This window comes from Bison bison, unplaced genomic scaffold, assembly GCF_000754665.1.
Source record: "Bison bison bison isolate TAMUID 2011002044 unplaced genomic scaffold, Bison_UMD1.0 scf7180017864071, whole genome shotgun sequence".
Lineage (NCBI taxonomy): Eukaryota > Metazoa > Chordata > Mammalia > Artiodactyla > Bovidae > Bison > Bison bison.
In genome coordinates this window covers 278,048-296,212 of record NW_011494643.1, presented here as the reverse complement: position 1 = coordinate 296,212, position 18,165 = coordinate 278,048, and the positions used below count along the sequence as shown (strand labels likewise).

At 38.4% G+C, this 18,165-nt stretch overlaps 1 protein-coding gene across 1 annotated transcript in view; it reads right to left on the bottom strand.

The window, feature by feature from the left end:
- Positions 1-18,165, bottom strand: part of KHDRBS2 (KH domain containing, RNA binding, signal transduction associated 2) — a gene marked incomplete at its 3' end in the record, with an annotated part of 482,841 nt that overhangs the window by 307,271 nt on the left and 157,405 nt on the right. Inside the window, exon 2 of the mRNA XM_010837108.1 lies at positions 11,845-11,972. Within this exon, the coding sequence (XP_010835410.1) occupies positions 11,845-11,972 (128 nt within the window). The remainder of the gene's footprint in view (positions 1-11,844; positions 11,973-18,165) is intronic.

The following is an 18,165-nucleotide window of genomic DNA, read 5'->3' as shown; positions in this document are numbered from 1 at the left end:
CAGTTCTAACTGTTGCTTCCTGACCTTCATATAGATTTCTCAAAAGGCAGATCAGGTGGTCTGGTATTCCCATCTCTTTCAGAATTTTCCAGTTTATTGTGATCCACACTCATCTCACAGGCTAGTAAAGTAATGCTCAAAATTCTCGAAGCCAGGCTTCAGCAATACGTGAAATGTGAACTTCCAGATGTTCTAGCTGGTTTTAGAAAAGGCAGAGGAACCAGAGATCAAAGTGCCAACATCCGCTGGATCATGGAAAAAGCAAGAGAGTTTCAAAAAACATATATTTCTGCTTTATTGACTATGTCAAAGCCTTTGACTGTGTGGATCACAATAAACTGTGGAGGACTGATCCTGAAGCTGAAACTCCAATACTTTGGCCACCTTACGCAAAGAGTTGACTCATTGGAAAAGTCTCTGATGATGGGAGGGATTGGGGGCAGGAGGAGAAGGGGACAACAGAGCATCAGATGGCTGAATGGCATTACCGACTTGATGGACATGAGTTTGGGTGACCTCCGGGGGTTGGTGATGGGCAGGGAGGCCTGGTGTGCTGCCATTCATGGGGTCGCAAAGAGTTGGACACGACTGAGCGACTGAACTGAATATACATGTTTCAATGCTATTCTCTCATATCATCCCAACCTCGCCTTCTCCGACATAGTCCAAAAGTCTGTTCTTTACATTTGTGTCTATTTTGCTGTCTTGCATTTGGGTAGTTATTAACGTCTTTCTAAATTCCATATATATGTGTTAATATACTGTATTGGTGTTTGTCTTTCCGGCTAACTTCATTCTGTGTAATAGTCTCCAGTTTCATCCACCTCATTAGAACGGACTCAAACATTTTTTTTTTTTTTTTAATAGCTGAGTAGTATTCCATTGTGTATACGTACTACTGCTTTCTTATCCATTCTTCTGCTGATGGACATTTAGGTTGCTTTCATGTCCTAGCTATTGTAAACAGTGCTGCAATGAATATTGGAGTACATGTGTCTCTTTCAATTCTGGTTTCCTCAGTGTGTAGCCCAGCAGTGGGATTGCTGGGTCATAAGGCAGTTCTATTTCCAGTTTTTTAAGGAATCTCCACACTGTTCTCCATAGTGGCTGTACTAGTTTGCATTGCCACCAACAGTGTAAGAGGGTTCCCTTTTCTCCACAACCTCTACAGCATTTATTGTTTGTAGACTTTTTGATAGCAGTTATTCTGACCAGTGTGAGATTATTTTCATTTCACTGTTGTTTTCATTTGCATTTCGCTGATAATGAGTGATATTGAGCATCATTTAATGTGTTTGTTAGCCATCTGTGTGTCTTCCTTGAAGAGATGTCTGTTTAGTTCTTTTGCCCATTTTTGACTGAGTCATTTATTTTTCTGGAATTGAGCTGCATGAGCTACTTGTATATTTTGGAGATTGTCGGTTGCTTCACTTGCTGTTATTTTTTCTCATTCTGAAGGCTTCTTTTTCATCTTGCCTATAGTTTCCTTCATTCTGCAAAACTTTTAAAGTACTAAACTAATTTTGTATTTCTATAATGAAACTATATATGTGTATAGTTTATTTTGTGTGTAATATGTTGTTAAAACACATTTAGTAATATTTGTGTAACATTTTCATTGCAATAAAATAAATACAAAATAAAATTTACTATTTAAAAAAGTGGAATTTAGTGGCATTAATTAGATTCACAACGTTGTGAAATCACAGCACATCCATTCCCAGAACTTTTTCATCTTACCAAAGAGAAACTCTACATACATTAAACACAAATACTCCATCCATCTCCCTCCACAGCCCCTGAGGACCTCACTTCCACTTTCAGCATCTATGAACGTGCCTGTTCTAAATATCTTTCTTAAGTGGAATCATACAATATTTGTCCTCTCGTGTCTGACTTTTTCTCTTATTAATGTGTTTTTCAGTCACTCAGTTCAGTTCAGTTCAGTTGCTTAGTCGTGTCCGACTCTTTGTGACCACATGAATCGCAGCACGCCAGGTCTCCCTGTCCATCACCAATTCCCGGAGTTCACTCAAACTCACCTCCATCGAGTCAGTGATGCCATCTCATCCTCTGTCGTCCCCTTTTCCTCCCGCCCCCAATCCCTCCCAGCATCAGAGTCTTTTCCAATAAGTCAGCTCTTGGCATGAAGTGGACAAAGTACTGGAGTCAGTCACTCAGTCATGTCCAAATCTTTGTGATCCCATGGACTGCAGCGTGCCAGGGTTCTCTGCCCTTCATTATCTCCCAGACTTTGTTCAAACTCATCTACACTGAGTTGGAGATGCCATCAAACCACCCCATTCACTGTCACCCTCTTCTACTCCTGCCCTCAATCTTTCCCAGAATCAGGATTTTTTCCAATGAGTTGGCTCTTCTTATCAGGTAGCAAAAGTACTGGAGCTTCAACTCCAGCATCAGTCCCTCTAGTGAATATCCAGTATTGGTTTTCTCTAGGATTGACTGATTTGATCTCCTTGCAGCTCAAGGGACTCTCAAGTGTGTTCTCCAAGACCACAGTTCAAAAGCATCAATTTTTCGACACTCAGCTTTCTTTATGGTCCATCCATACATGACTACTGGAAAAACCTTAGCTTTGACTGATGGACTTTTGTTGGCAAAGTAATGTCTCTGTTTTTTTAATATGATGTCTAGGTTGGTCATAGCTTTTCTTTCAAGGAGTAAGCATCTTTTAATTTAATGGCTGCAATCACCATCCCCAGTGATTTTGGAGCCAAATAAAATAATGTCTGTCACTGTTTCCATTGTTTCTCCATCTATTTGTCAATAAATTATGGAACTGGATGCCATGATCTTAGTTTTTTTTCAAGGATGAGTTTTAGGTCAGCCTTTTCAGTCTTCTCTTTCACATTCATCAAGAGACTCTACTTCCTCTTCACTTCCTGCCATTAGGATAGTGCCATCTGCATATATGAGGTTACTGTTATTTCTTCTGGCAATCTTCATTTCAACTTGAGCTTCCTCCAGCCTGGCATTTTGCATAATGTACTCTGCATAGAAGTTAAATAAGCAGGGTGACAATATACAGCACTGATGTACTTCTTTCCCAATTTGGAACCAGACCACTGTTTCATGTCCAGTTCTAAGTGTTGCTTCTTGGACTGCATTCAGGTTTCTCAGGAGACAGGTAAGGTGGTCTGGTATTCCCATCTCTTTAAGAATTTTTCACAGATTGTTGTGATCCACACAGTCAAAAGCTTAGCATAGTCAATAAAGCAGAAGTAGATGTTTTTCTGGAATTTTCCTGCCTTTTCTATGATCCAAGGAATGTTGGCAATTTGATCTTTTGTTCCTCTGCCTTTTCTAAATTCAGCTTGTACATCTGGAATTTCTTGGTTCATGTACTATTGAAGCCTAGGTTGAAGGATTTTGAGCATTACCTTGCTAGCATGTGAAATGAGTGCAATTGTGAAGTATTCTGAACATTATTTGACATTGCCCTTCTTTGGAATTGAAATGAAAACTGACCTTTTCCAGTCCTGTGACCACTGCTGAGTTTTCCATATTTGCTGGCATATTGAGTGCAGCACTTTAACAACATCATCTTTTAGGACTTTAAATAGTTTAGCTGAAATTCTATCACCTCCACTAACTTTGTTTGTAGTGATGCTTCCTAAGGCCCACTTGACTTTGCATTCCAGGATGTCTGGCTCTAGGTGAGTGATCACACCATCATGGTTATCCAGGTCACTAAGACCTTTATTTATTTATTTATATTTTTTACAGTTTTCTGTGTATTCTTGCCACCTCTTCTTAATATCTTCTGCTTCTGCTGGGTCCATACCATTTCTGTCCTTTATTGTGCCTATTTTTACATGAAATGTTCCCTTGGTAACTCTGATTTTCATGAAGAGATCTCTAGTCTTTCCCATTCTTCTGTTTTCCTCAATTTCTTTGCATTGTTCACTTAAGAAAGCTTTATCATCTCTCTTTGCTATTCTTTGGAACTCTGAATTAAGATGAGTATATCTTTCTTTTCTTCCTTTGGAGAAATACCTATACCTGGAGGAATAGGTATCTCTTGACCTTAACTTTGCTTTCCAGTACCCTGTGATGTAAGGGACATCTTTTTTGGTGTTAGTTCTAGAAAGTATTTTAGGTCTTCATAGAACTTCTTCAGTTGCAGCTTCTTTGGCATTAGTGATTATGGCATAGACTTGGATTACTGTAATGTTGTAATGGTTTGCCTTAGAAACAAACCAAGATCACTCTCGAATTTTTGAGATTGTGCCCAACTACTTCATTTTGAACTCCTTTTTTTTTTTCCACTATGAAGGCTACTTCATTTCTTTTAAGGGATTCTTACCCACACTAGTAGATATAATGGTAATCTAAATTAAATTCACCCATTCCTGTCCATTTTAGTTCACTGATCATTAAAATATCAATGTTCAGTCTTGCCATCTCCTATTTGACCACTTCCAATTTACCTTGATTCAATAAATATTTATCCATGTGTTAACATGTATCCAAATTTCATCATTCTTTATGGCTGAATAATATTCCATTGTGTATATACCACATTTTGTGTAACCATGCATCACCTGAGGATATTTGAGTTGTTTCTGTCTTTTGGCACTTGTGAATAATGGTGCTGTGAATATTTATATACAACATTTGGTAACATTTTTAACGTTTTTGGATTGATATTCATAATTTAATTATTGATATACTTGTAAAACCCATATATTTAAAGAAAATTCCTCATAAAATGGTAGAAATATAAATATGTTACACAAATTTCTTTTGGTTGCTTGTGTGCTAAGTCACTTCAGTCATCCAACAATTTGAGACCCTATGGACTTTAGCCCACCAGGTTCTTATGCTCATAGTATGTTCCAGGCAAGAATACTAGAGTGTGTTGCTGTGCCCTGCTCCATGGAAAATTTCCTACCCAGGGACTGAACCCACATTTCTTATGTCTCTTGCATTGGCAGGTGGGTTCTTTACCACTAGTGCCATTTGGGAAGCTCAAATTTCTTTCAACAACTACTTAAATTTGAAAAAGTAAATAAAAGTCACTCACAACTTTTCTACATGCATCTAAATTTTTTTCAAGTAATTGGTTGTAGTCAGGTCCTAACTTAGTATTATAAGTAGTAATAATCCCTTATCTAAATGTTTCTGGAGGTAAGGAGGAGATGCATTAATTTCTATTTCTTGTACCCTTTCCAGAGAAAGTTTTTTCTTCCCACGCCAATCTCAAGGTATTTAATAGTGCTTGAATTTATATCAAATTTGCTTGTTTCCATATGTCAGTATGTCCTTCAAAGTCAATAATAATATGAGAATTCATTCAATTTATGATGTAATACCTCTTGATTTTACCAGTGATCTTTCTCCTCTACCCTCTTGAAAATCTGTCTACATAAAAATCCATTTCTACCAAAACATCAAAACAAATGGCAGAAGGCCCATCTATGCTCTATTGGGTATAGAAAAATTTACTGAAAGGTCACTGAATTAAACAAATGAACAATGACTCACAGGAAGACTGGCAAGATTATAGAAGGGATGTGGGAGTGAAGATCCTTTGGTTCTCAAAGGACCCATGAGCAAGGATACCTGTTTGGACACATTTCAAAAGGCACTAGATTTTAACTATCCTTTTGAAATAGTTTCCAGTTTTACAGTTAAGGGTGAGTGTGAAATAAACTGGAGGAACAGAAACAGTAGGTTAAAACAGACTGAAGGTGACCTAGAAGGTGTAGATTCAGAAAAGAAGGTGAGGTCATTTTGTGAAGTGTAAGCACACATTTCATGAGGATGTACTGAGCTCCTAAAAAAGAGGGGAGGGAAAGGCATATTCAACTCAATATTAGGAACACATGGGTCAAAGAAGACAAAGAGGTTTAAGTGCTGAATGGGAAAATGGGATTTAAATACATGAGATGAGCATTAATTTAAAAGTCGTTGGAAAAGATAAACACTATACAGAATATCTACGCAAATTTCTAAATTTTGCTGGAAAATAGGGTTATTTCAAGTTCCTCTCTATTTAAGAGAATGCACTGTATAAGCACGTTGGAATTATTTTCTTTCTCTCATCAAAAATGTAACACTTCACCTAGGAGAGTCATTATCTTCTCAATTAAGATTTAAATTCACAAGAGATCAGGAAACTGATATGAATGAAACCAAAATCGGAAGACCATCAAATCCTCTTTTCTGTTTCCTTTAGAAACAGAAAAAGCAACTGATACTATGCAGCTGTCTCCAAGAAAGATAAAACAAGCTTAAGATGTAAGCTACACAGTGGCTTTTAAAAAACCACATTGCTTTTATTTCCAATATTCTGGGAGGTGGGTCATAGAGGATCCTGCTGTGATGTATGTCAGAGAGTGTTTTGCCTATGTTCTCCTCTAGGAGTTTTATAGTTTCTGGTCTTAGGTTTAGATCTTTAATCCATTTTGAGTTTATTTTGTGTATGGTGTTAGAAAGTGCTCTAGTTTCATTCTTTTACAAGTGGTTGACCAGTTTTCCCAGCACCACTTGTTAAAGAGATTATCTTTAATCCCTTGTATATTCTTGCCTCCTTTGTCAAAGATAAGGTGTCCATATGTGCGTGGATTTATCTCTGGGCTTTCTATTTTGTTCCATTGATCTATATTTCTGTCTTTGTGCCAGTACCATACTGTCTTACCCCAATGTTCATCGCAGCACTGTTTATAATAGCCAGGACATGGAAGCAACCTAGATGTCCATCAACAGATGAATGGATAAGAAAGCTGTGGTACATATACACAATGGAGTATTACTCAGCCATTAAAAAGAATACATTTGAATCAGTTCTAATGAGGTGGATGAAACTGGAGCCTATTATACAGAGTGAAGTAAGCCACAAAGAAAAACACCAATACAGTATACTAATGCATATATATGGAATTTAGAAAAATGGTAACAATAACCCTGTGTACGAGACAGCAAAAGAGACACTGATGTATAGAACAGTCTTATGGATTCTGTGGGAGAGGGAGAGGGTGGGATGATTTGGGAGAATGGCATTGAAATACGTATAATATCATATATGGAACGAGTCGCCAGTCCAGGTTCGATGCATGGTACTGGATGCTTGGGGCTGGTGCACTGGGATGACCCAGAGGGATGATATAGGGAGGGATGAGGGAAGAGGGTTCAGGATGGGGAACACATGTATACCTGTGGTGGATTCATTTCGATATTTGGCAAAACCAATACAATATTGTAAAGTTTAAACATAAAATAAAATTAAAACAAACAAACAAACACACTGCTTAGAAAAATAGAGTTGTTTCTAAACTGGTAAGTGTAATTCTGGGTCTGAAATGTGGTTACAATTTTCACAATTAGTAATGTTGGGTTTATATTAACCATTCTTAAATGTTCTGATAATTACTCACAAAGTTAGGAAGAAAGAGAGAGAGGAAAAAAAAAAAAAAACTCATCAAGGCTTTGGATTTCGGTTTTCACCTTTAGAAGTACAAAGAAGGAAACAGGCAGGCTGTGGAGAATGCTTCCCATCAGACACAGAAGGCAGCCCCACTTTCTGGGACCAAGCAGGCAAACACAAAATACAGAGCAAGCACAGCACTTTTGAACATATTTTGGAACTTTAATTTCTGCATCAATTTACATAAGAAATTGATTTCAAAAGCAGCAGTGGAGAACATGGCTGCTTTGATCTTAAAAGGGGCCAAATTTGGGGGCTGATTTACACTCCTGGTAGTTTATTGCTTTAAAAACTTGTAAGTAACTGGAGTTGAGAAATGAAAAGTGGGCCTTGGGGTAAACTTAATTGAATAAAATATCTGATATTTTTCAGAGGATTCTGAAGGCAACATCATAAAATGTAATTTTAAAAGATATTGAGCAACTGAATTGCCCATGTGGATGAACAGGTACCATAGTAACAAGCAGACCTCCAGCAGGTGGAATAGCACCACCTACCTTTCGACACACGTCACTGTGCCCATGCACGTGGTACTCATCCTTTGAGCAGAACAAAACAGAGTGCAGCATCTGACATTTTGTGTATCTTACTTCCCTAGGTACTGTAAGGCACTTGTTTGTTGAGATCAAGAAATTTTGGCCCTTTTTTTTTTTTTTCTTTTTCATTCTCTTTTAAAATTTTCATTGGGGTACAGCTGATTTACACTGTTGTGATATTTTCTTCTGTATGGCAAAGTGAATCAGTTATGTGTGCTTGCCTATACTCAGTTGCTTAATCATGTCCAGCTCTTTGCGGCCCCATGAACTGTAGCCCACCAAATCCCTCTGTCCATGGGATTATCCCATGGACAAGAATACTGAAGTGGGTTGCCATTTCCTCCTCCAGGGTATCTTCCTGACTCGGGGATCAAACCCACATCTCCTGCATCAGCAGGCATATTCTTTACCACTGAGGCACATGGAGATCCTATGAATCATATATCCATATATCCACTCTTCTTTACATTCTTTTCCCATGTAGGACATTACAGAGTATTGAGTAGAATTCCCTGTACTATACAGTAGGTTCTTGCTGATTATCTATTTTTTAAATCATTTTATATATAGTCATGTGTACATGTCAATCCCCATCTTCAAGGATGAATATGTCTTCATTAATACCAAATTTATACCCCAAGGTTCAGTTTTGTTCTTTTTCTGTATATATCATCACTTTGCGTGCCAACACTAAATTATAATGCCATCTTTGAAGACACTTTCAAAAACAACTAAACTCAATACACATATTTCAAACACTACAAACAACATAAAAAGCCATGACCAAGTTCACATGTGCAAAGTTTACAGACAAAAACAGTGAGTTACAGCCACCAACAACCTGATAGAGACTGCATACTGATTCTAAGATGTGTAAGAGCTGGAAACATCCAGATTTGAAAAAAAACTAAATTAATATTGGACTATAGAGTACGTCTTTGAATTCAGATAGAAAGAGCTAATGTTAAAGGTGGTGAATTTTCCACATGAATCTCAGGATCATAGAGTAACATAATGATTGATGTTGCCTCCTTAGAGACATGATTATGAAGAAATAAAGGCTCTGATTCTAAAACATTTTCAAATGTAAACAACGGATATATAAAGTCTACTTATTTACTAACCTCACTACGAATAAAAACATTGAAAACAAACAAGAAAAACAGTCCACGAAAATAATTTGGTAACATAGCACATTTTCTCCAAATTAAGTGATTAATCACAAAACATTAGATAAATCATTCTTAATGTGTTTGTAAAGCATTCTTATGTTTTTTATTATTTAAAATCTTAAACTTCTCTCAATTCTTTGACTTACTGAATTAAATCAGTAAATTAACTTGAATTAGAGTCTAACTGAAAGAAAATCTATCCAAAAAAGCCAAGTAGTAAAATTAGGATAAGGCCATTTCCTCAAGTATGCCCCTAATTCTTCTTTGCTCTTTGTATGGGAGGACAGTGTCATTGCCACATAGACTGTCAGTCTGCACAGCAGGTGTCAAGGGCAGAGACAGCCCTGGAGGAAGTTGAGAAGGCAATCCTAGCCCTGATGAGATACAAAGAGTAAGTCACTTTTTATTTTAAAAGAGTGAAACTTGAACCCATAAATACTGTTGTGTGCTGCTAAACAGTTCACAGGATCACACCACACTACATGTGCTACAGCTTTCAGTACACAGCAAATACAGCTCAGGCTGAGTGCTTACAATCTTACCCCACAGCAGAGAATCATCACTTTAGAAATAATATACCTTTATCAAAAGGTTGATTTTAATTTTATTGTTACAGTATAAAAAGCAAAAACAAATGTAGGTCAAGTTGATAGATGATTGTGTTTGTCAGTATTCTTTTTTATGTAAAAGGTTCTAATATATGAAATTCATATCATTCATAAATAATTTGTTTGGCATTATATTCATAGAAACTGTACATTTTCTAAGGCATACATTGTTATTTGATAATATTCCATAAAACTATTAATCATTAGGAGCTATTATTTTTCATAATCTTCCACATTATACATGAAAAAGTAATGCAAAATGTGAGCATTACGGGGAAGGAGGAGGGAGGAGGGTTCAGGACGGGGAACATGTGTGTACCTGTGGCGGATTCATGTTGATATATGGCAAAATCAATACAATATTGTAAAGTTAAAAAATAAAACAAAAAAAATGCAAAGACTCACAAAAAATAAAGGATTTAAAATAACATCAAATTTTAAAAGTATCCCATCACTTACACCATCATTTAGCATTATTTAGGACTTGAAATGCCAGCACATCTTGATCAGAGATTCAGAGCTGCATTTTATGAGAAGTAGATACTGAGTCTATTACAAGCTTTTCCATGTCCAAAGAATAGATAAGGATTATCCCAAGAAACAGTATCAAGTAATATATATATTTAAATATATGATTCCAAGACTGAAGCTGTACTCCATCTAGACTTTAACAGTTTTAATTAACCAAGTTCCTTTAAAGAGTTACATTTGCCTTAAGACCCTATCATATTTCTACCTTATTTCATTATTACGTAAAATTTTTCATGTACATTTCTATGACAGGCCAACTTGATATTCATTAAAACAATTGTAAATTTAATAAAACTTAAATTACAAATACTGGAGAAGGCAATGGCACCCCACTCCAGTACTCTTGCCTGGAAAATCCCATGGATGGAGGAGCCTGGTGGGCTGCAGTCCATGGTGTCGCAAAGAGTCGGACACGACTGAGCGACTTCACTTTCACTTTTCACTTCTATGCACTGGAGAAGGAAATGGCAACCCACTCCAGTGTTCTTGCCTGGAGAATCCCAGGGACGGGGGAGCCTCTTGGGCTGCCGTCTATGGGGTCGCACAGAGTCGGACACGACTGAAGCGACTTAGCAGCAAATTACAAATACATATTCATTGTATGTGGTGATCTTGCAATAGTGTAAGTCTAGCTCAAAATAAGCACAAAATCCAAAAGCTTACATATCCAAAACCTCACCTGAAAGTTAAATGTTTTGATGTGCTGTTAACTTATTTGAAATAATTATAAACACACCTTCTACTTAATTATATTTACCAAAATTTATCATATTAGAAGCCATTTGGTAAACTATAGCATTTATTTCTGTACTCTTTCTTCTTAGGATAATTACATGGGCTTTCCTTCAAACTCTTCAGAAAGTTAACTACCAGCTTAAATGTTTGAGTTTCCATTTTTCTGCTTAGGCAATTTACTTGGAAAAAAAATAAGAAACTGTTTTCAACCATTGGAATATATGAACATAAATAATGAAAGCAAGCCATTGAATGCTATATTTTATAATCATGATTCTGGTGATAAAAACATCATGTAATGACAAAATATCTAATGAAAAGTTATTTTCAAGAGAATAATATCATAATCATTATATAAATGGACCCTGAATATAGAAGAGTAGAGGTTACAACCCAAGTGTCTAATAAAGATTATATTGCCTTCCTAGATAAAAAGATTCTCAGCTATTTGCCTCATGCTGTATATTTTGTAGAATTAATTCTACACTCTTATAATAAAATGTACATTTTAACATGAACCAAAACATTATTGATTGAGCATATTTGGACAAATTGCTGAACTACTTACATGTTAAATGATGAAAATATCTAATTTTGTTTCCTGTATTCACAGAATAAATTGTTGCACCCATCAACAGAAAATTATTATACTTTCAAAGAGTTTTCCTTCTTATTTGTTAGTACCATATATTTGTATATATTAATAAAATGAAGATTTGCACATTTATTTCGTAACGGCAATGAACAAAACATCATCTTATTTTCATCATTTTTTTTAATTCAATGAGGTTAAAAAGCATATATTGTAGTACCTTTGGATACTGTTTGACAGGAATCAATACCCTTTCTGAGAGCTTTATATTTTTGTTGCTGATGACATCAAGATATTTCTCTTCTTCATCTTCACTTTTTCCATCAGAACCTTGAAATTTTTCAATTTCTGAAAACAAAATTCACAAGAAAAACATTAAATGAAATGTGAAACCATTATAAATATGCTGGTTGTTCTTATTACTCCTCTTATTAAATAAGATTTTGAAGAATCTTGATAAAGGCTGAAACAGCACCTTGGTGAATCACATCAATGCCACTATTGTCTGCACAATGATCTGTTCTCAACTGAAACTAAAAAGCAGTGATTGAAGATATGACTAATGTGAAAAAAAATGTGAAGATATGGTCTAATGTGAAAAAAGGATGCATCTGATTAAAATTTAAACATGTTCCAACAAAATTTGAGAAATATACCCTTGAAATATTTAAAAATATTTAAGCCAGCATAAATTTTCTAGGAGGAATGAAGAGAACAAGTATATTTTGAGGTTAAATGTTTCATTTTTATTCAAAATTGTTCCTAAGAAAACATAATTTAAAATAAAAATCATTCATTACCTATAATAGAGTAGTATAGATGAATAGAGATAAGTAGTAAAGAAAAGGCAGAGGAAAAAGAGATCAAATTGCCAACATCAATTGGATCAGCTGGATCATTGAAAAAGCGAGAAAGTTCCAGAAAAACATCTACTTAAGCTTTACTGACTATGCCAAAGTCTTTGACTGTGTATCACAACAAATTGTAGAAAATTCTGAAAGAGATGGGAATACCAGACCACCTGACTTGACTCTTGAGAAATCTGTATGCAGGTCAGGAAGCAACAGTTAGAACTGGACATGGAACAAGAGACTGGTTCCAAATCAGGAAAGGAGTACATCAAGGCTGCATATTGTCACCCTGCTTATTTAACTTATATGCAGAGTACCTCATGAGAAATGCTGGGTTGGATGAAATACAAGCTGGAATCAAGATTGCAGGGAGAAATATCAATAACCTCAGATATGCAGATGACACCACCCTTATGGCAGAAAGTGAAGAACTAAAGAGCCTCTTGGTGAAAATGAAAGAGGAGAGTGAAAAAGTTGGCTTAAAACTCAACATTCAGAAAACTAAGATCATGGCATCCAGTCCCGTCACTTAATGGAAAATAGATGGGGCAATAGTGGAAAGAGTGAGAGACTTTATTTTGGGGGGCTCCAAAATCACTTCAGATGGTGACTGCAGCCATGAAATTAAAAGATGCTTGCTCCTTGGGAGAAAATTTATGACCAACTTAGACAGCATATTAAAAAGCAGAGACATTACTTTGCCAACAAAGGTCCATCTGGTCAAAGCTTTGGTTTTTCCAGTAGTCATGTATGGATGTGAGAATTGGACTACAAAGAAAGCTGAGTGCCAAGCATTGGTGCTTTTGAATTCTGGTATTGGAGGAGACACTTGAGAGTCCCTTGGACTGCAAAAAAGACCCAACCAGTCTATCCAAATGGAAATAAGTCATAAATATTCATTGGAAGGACTGATGCTGAAGCTGAAACTCCAATACTTTGGCCACCTGATGGGAAGAACTGACTCATCTGAAAAGACCCTGATGCTGGGAAAGATTGAAGGCAGGAAGAGAAGGGGATGACAGAGGATGAGATGGTTGGATCTCAACACTGACTCAATGGATATGAGTTTGAATAAACTCCAGGAGTTTGTGATGGGCAGGGAATCCTGGCATACTGCAGTCCATGGGATTGCAATGAGTCAGACACAACGGTGTGACTGAACTGAATTGAACTGAACTGAACTGGGAGATAAATAGTGCGATACCATATACCCCAAACAAACTTAAATACAATTAAAAAGGGGATATCATGAAATAGTCCTATAAAGAATTAAATCTGTAATTGATGTCACTCATATTCATCAACATGAAATTACCTACCTAGAGGTTTAAGAAGAACTGGTAACTTTCCCTATAAGAATGCTCCCAGGAGAAGAAGATGGCATAGAGTAGGCAGATGTGGAGTGCATCTCTCTCCAGGGATACATCATGAATCCACCTTCAGATACAGAAATGCATGCAGAACATCAGCTGAGAGCAGGCAGGAGTGCCTGACCAGTGAAAAAGAAAATATAGACCCACACAAAACTTGGTAAGACAAAGGAATTAGGGGGGACTAATTCTAGGACTGGACCTGCCCTCGGCAGTGGGGGAAACTGAAGCAGGGGTCCAATCCCCAGAGAGGGGCAATTGTCTAAGTCAGAAGAGAAACATTTAAGGCTGAGAGTGAAATAGGTGATCTGTGGCAGCCTAAATGGAATGAGAATCAGACAGTTCTTGCCACAGTCATTCATACACGAGGCAGGAACACGGATCTCCTGGAAGTGGCAGTGGCTGGGAACTGTAGTTTAGGGATTGTGGAGCAGTCCCAGGGCGAGGGCTGCTGTTGACTGCGGAGAGATGGATAGAGGGGATGTGAGGGAGAAGATCGTGGTTGGAAATGCCTATGGAACAAAGCTAGGCAGCCATGGAAGGCAATACAGATGAGTGACGCGTAGGGGGTGGAGCCATCACAATAGCCTCTCTCTCTCCACACGAAAGTATCAGCAGCTGAACATTAGAGAGGCTGGCCCACCAAATGTCTGACACACTGAACTACAGAGCAGGACCCCACCCATGGTGCTCCTTTCAGTGACTGATGGGCCAAACTACAGAGTAGGACCCAAGTTGGGGGACCCCTCTCTGCGACTGACACTCAGAACAACAGAGAAGGACCCCAGGCAAGGGAATCTTCTAAATGCCTGAACGGGCGGACCTAGAGAGAAAGACTGGCCAGAGAGGTCTTCCAATCCCCAGCTACAAGAGGCTCGAAAAAAAGACTCTGATAGGGCCATAACTCCTGCCACAGAGGCAGTCTGTGTCCCTGCACACTCTTCGCCACCAGGGTCCCCACAAGCCAAGAAGCTGCACCACCTTCATGCTCAACTCTCACTGGGGAAGAGCTGCCACAGGCAAAAAAAAAAAAGAAGAAGAAGTCTTGTGTTTATGCACGCAGAGTCACTTCAGTCCTGTCTGACTCTGCAACCCTGTAGACTGTGGCCTGCCAGGCTTCCCTGTCAGAGAAGGGGTTCTCCAGGCAATAATACTGGGGCATATTGGCCAATACTGGTTGCCATAGGCTTCTTAGAGCACTGTATTTCTTGCTACCCTAGCCACCAACCCCCTCTGAGTACCTGGTGCTGCCAAAACCCCTGTGATCCAAGCAGCTGCACCATCTCCACACCTGGCCCTCACAGAGGCAAACCCAAGCCCTCCAGGGTAGTTTAAGGAGCTAATCCCCAGTAGACAACCCACATGCAGAAGTAGAAATAAAATCGCAATTGAAACCTGGGAGCAGTTTGGCTAAGGAAGAAGATCCAAAACCTTCAGACCATCTGTAAAAGCTGCAGATTAAATCCAGATGATCAACTAGGCAGACTCTGTGCCTATGGAATATCTAAAAGGACATTGAGAGCCCCCACAAAAGAAAATGCACTAGCTCTGATAACAGTGGACATTGGAAGTGAGAACACAGAGGAGCAGGACCATATTAGAATCTGAACAGCCTCCACAGGAGGTCCAGAGATCAGCACAGTGTTGAAGGGCATCCTAGGGAGGTGAGGTGGACTGTTACTCCCAGTGAGGGAAAGCACCCTGACAGCAGTGACTCAAGAAAACCGTTTATTATACTTATTTTTTGACGTGTTTTGTAGATTCTTTCGGATTTTTTTGCCCTTCCCCTCACCTCCGTCTTGTAGTTGCTGATTTTATTGGCACTGATAAATCTGATTAAACTTTTGAGCTTTTTTTTTTTCCCCCAGTCACATTTATTATTGTTGCCATAAACCTCTGCCTCTACGTTGGGCTTCTGCAGTTCTGTGGAGTTTCTCTCTCTCTCTCTCTCTCTTCTTTTTTTCTTGTCTCTTTTTTAAATTTTTAAAACCAATTAATATTTTTTTCTAATTTATTCCTTTGTTCGATTTTCCTACTGTTCTTTTCCCCTTGCAGCTAAACTTTAACATATATAAATCTTCCTTATCTACCTCTATTTAACTTTGCACCACGCAGAAGCGCTGCGTCTGTGATGGACCACGAAGAAGCATGGTGGACCACCCAGAAATGCCACTGAGAGGAGCTACCCCACGCCCAAGGTCAGGGGCGGCGACCTAGAGTGCCAGGCTGCAATGGTGCAGGAGCGGCCCAGAGAAGCTATCCCACATCCGAGGTCAGGGGCAACAGCCAAGAGGAGCTACCCCACGTCCAAGGAGTGGCAGCTGTGTGGGTACAGAAGGGTTGCGAGGAGCTATTCCATATTCAAGGTCAGGAGAAACGACCTCATTCAAGGTAAGGTGCAGCGGCAGCGCTTTACTGGAGCAGCAGTGAAGAGATATTCCATATCCAAGGTAAGAGAAACCCAAGTAAGATGGTAGGTGTTGTGAAAGGGCATCAGAGGACAGATATACTGAAATCATTATTACAGAAAACTAGCCAATCTGATCACGTGGACCACAGCCTTGTCTAACTCAATGAAACTAAGCCATGCCATGAGGGGGTCACTCAAAACGGACGGGTCATGGTGGAGAGGCAAACAACTTCAGTATTCTTGCCTTGAGAACCCCATGAACAGTATGAAAAGGCAAAATAATACAATATTGAAAGAGGAACTCCCCAGGTTGGTAAGTGCCCAATATGCTACTGGAGATCGGTGGAGAAATAATGCCAGAGAGAATGAAGGGATGGGGCCAAAGCAAAAACAATACCCAGTTGTGGATGTGACTGGTGGTAGAAGTAATGTCCAATGCTGTAAAGAGCAATACTGCATAGGAACCTGGAATGTTAGGTCCATGAATCAAGGCAAATTGGAAGTGGTCAAACAGGAGACAGCAAGAGTGAACGTTGACATTCTAGGAATCAGCGAACTAAAATGGACTGGAATGGGTGAATTTAACTCAGATGACCATTATAGCTACTACTTTGGGAAAGAATCCCTTAGAAGAAATGGAGTAGTCATCACCCTAACCACTAATGCTGAAGAAGCTGAAGTTAAACAGTCTTATGAAGACCAACAAGACCTTTTAGAACTAACACCCCAAAAGACGTCCTTTTCATTATAGGGGACTGGAATGCAAAAGTAGGAAGTCAAGAAACACTTGGAGTAACAGGCAAATGTGGCCTTGGAGTACAGAATGAAGCTGGGCAAAGGCTAACAGACTTTTGCCAAGAGAACGCACTGGTCATAGCAAACACCCTCTTCCAACAACATAAAAGAAGACTCTACATATGGACACCACCAGATGGTCAACACCAAAATCAGATTGATTATATGCTTTGCAGCCAAAGATGGAGAAGCTCTATACAGTCAGCAAAAACAAGGCTGGGAGCTGATTGTGGCTCAGATCATGAACTCCTTATTGTCAAATTCAGATTTAAATTGAAGCAAGTGGGGAAAACCACTAGATCATGCAGGTACGACCTAATCAAATCCCTTACGACTATACAGTGGAAGTGAGAAATAGATTTAAGAGACTAGATCTGATAGAGTGACTGAAGAACTATGGACGGAGGTTTGTGACATCATACAGGAGAGAGGAATGAAGAGGAAATTCATTTTTTTTTTTTTTGAAAAAATTCATTTTTTTCAAGGAATTTTTTTTTGAAAAAATTCATTTTTTTCAAGGAAAAAAAATGCAAAAAAGCAAAATGGCTGTCTCAGGAGGCCTTACAAATAGCTGTGAAAAGAAGAGAAGTGAAAAGCAAAGGAAAAAAGGAAAGATATATGCATCTGAATGTAGAGTTCCAAAGAACAGCAAGGAGAGATAAGAAAGCCTTCCTCAGTGATAAATGCAAAGAAATAGAGGAATACAACAGAATGGGAAAGACTAGAGATCTCTTCAAGAAAATTAGAGACACCAAGGGAACATTTCATGCAAAGATGGGTTCGATAAAGGACAGAAATGGTATGGACCTAACAGAAGCAGAAGATATTAGAAATAGGTGGCAAAAATACACAGAAGAATTATACAAAAAAGATCTTCATGACCCAGATATCATGATGGTGTGATCACTCACCTAGAGCCAGACATCCTGCAACGTGAAGTCAAGTGGGCCTTAGAAAGCATCACTACAAACAAAGCTAGTGGAGGTGATGGAATTCCACTTGAACTATTTCAAATCCTGGAAGATGATGCTGTGAAAGTGCTGCACTCAATATGCCAGCAAATTTGGAAAACTCAGCAGTAGCCACAGGACTGGAAAAGGTTAATTTTCATTCCA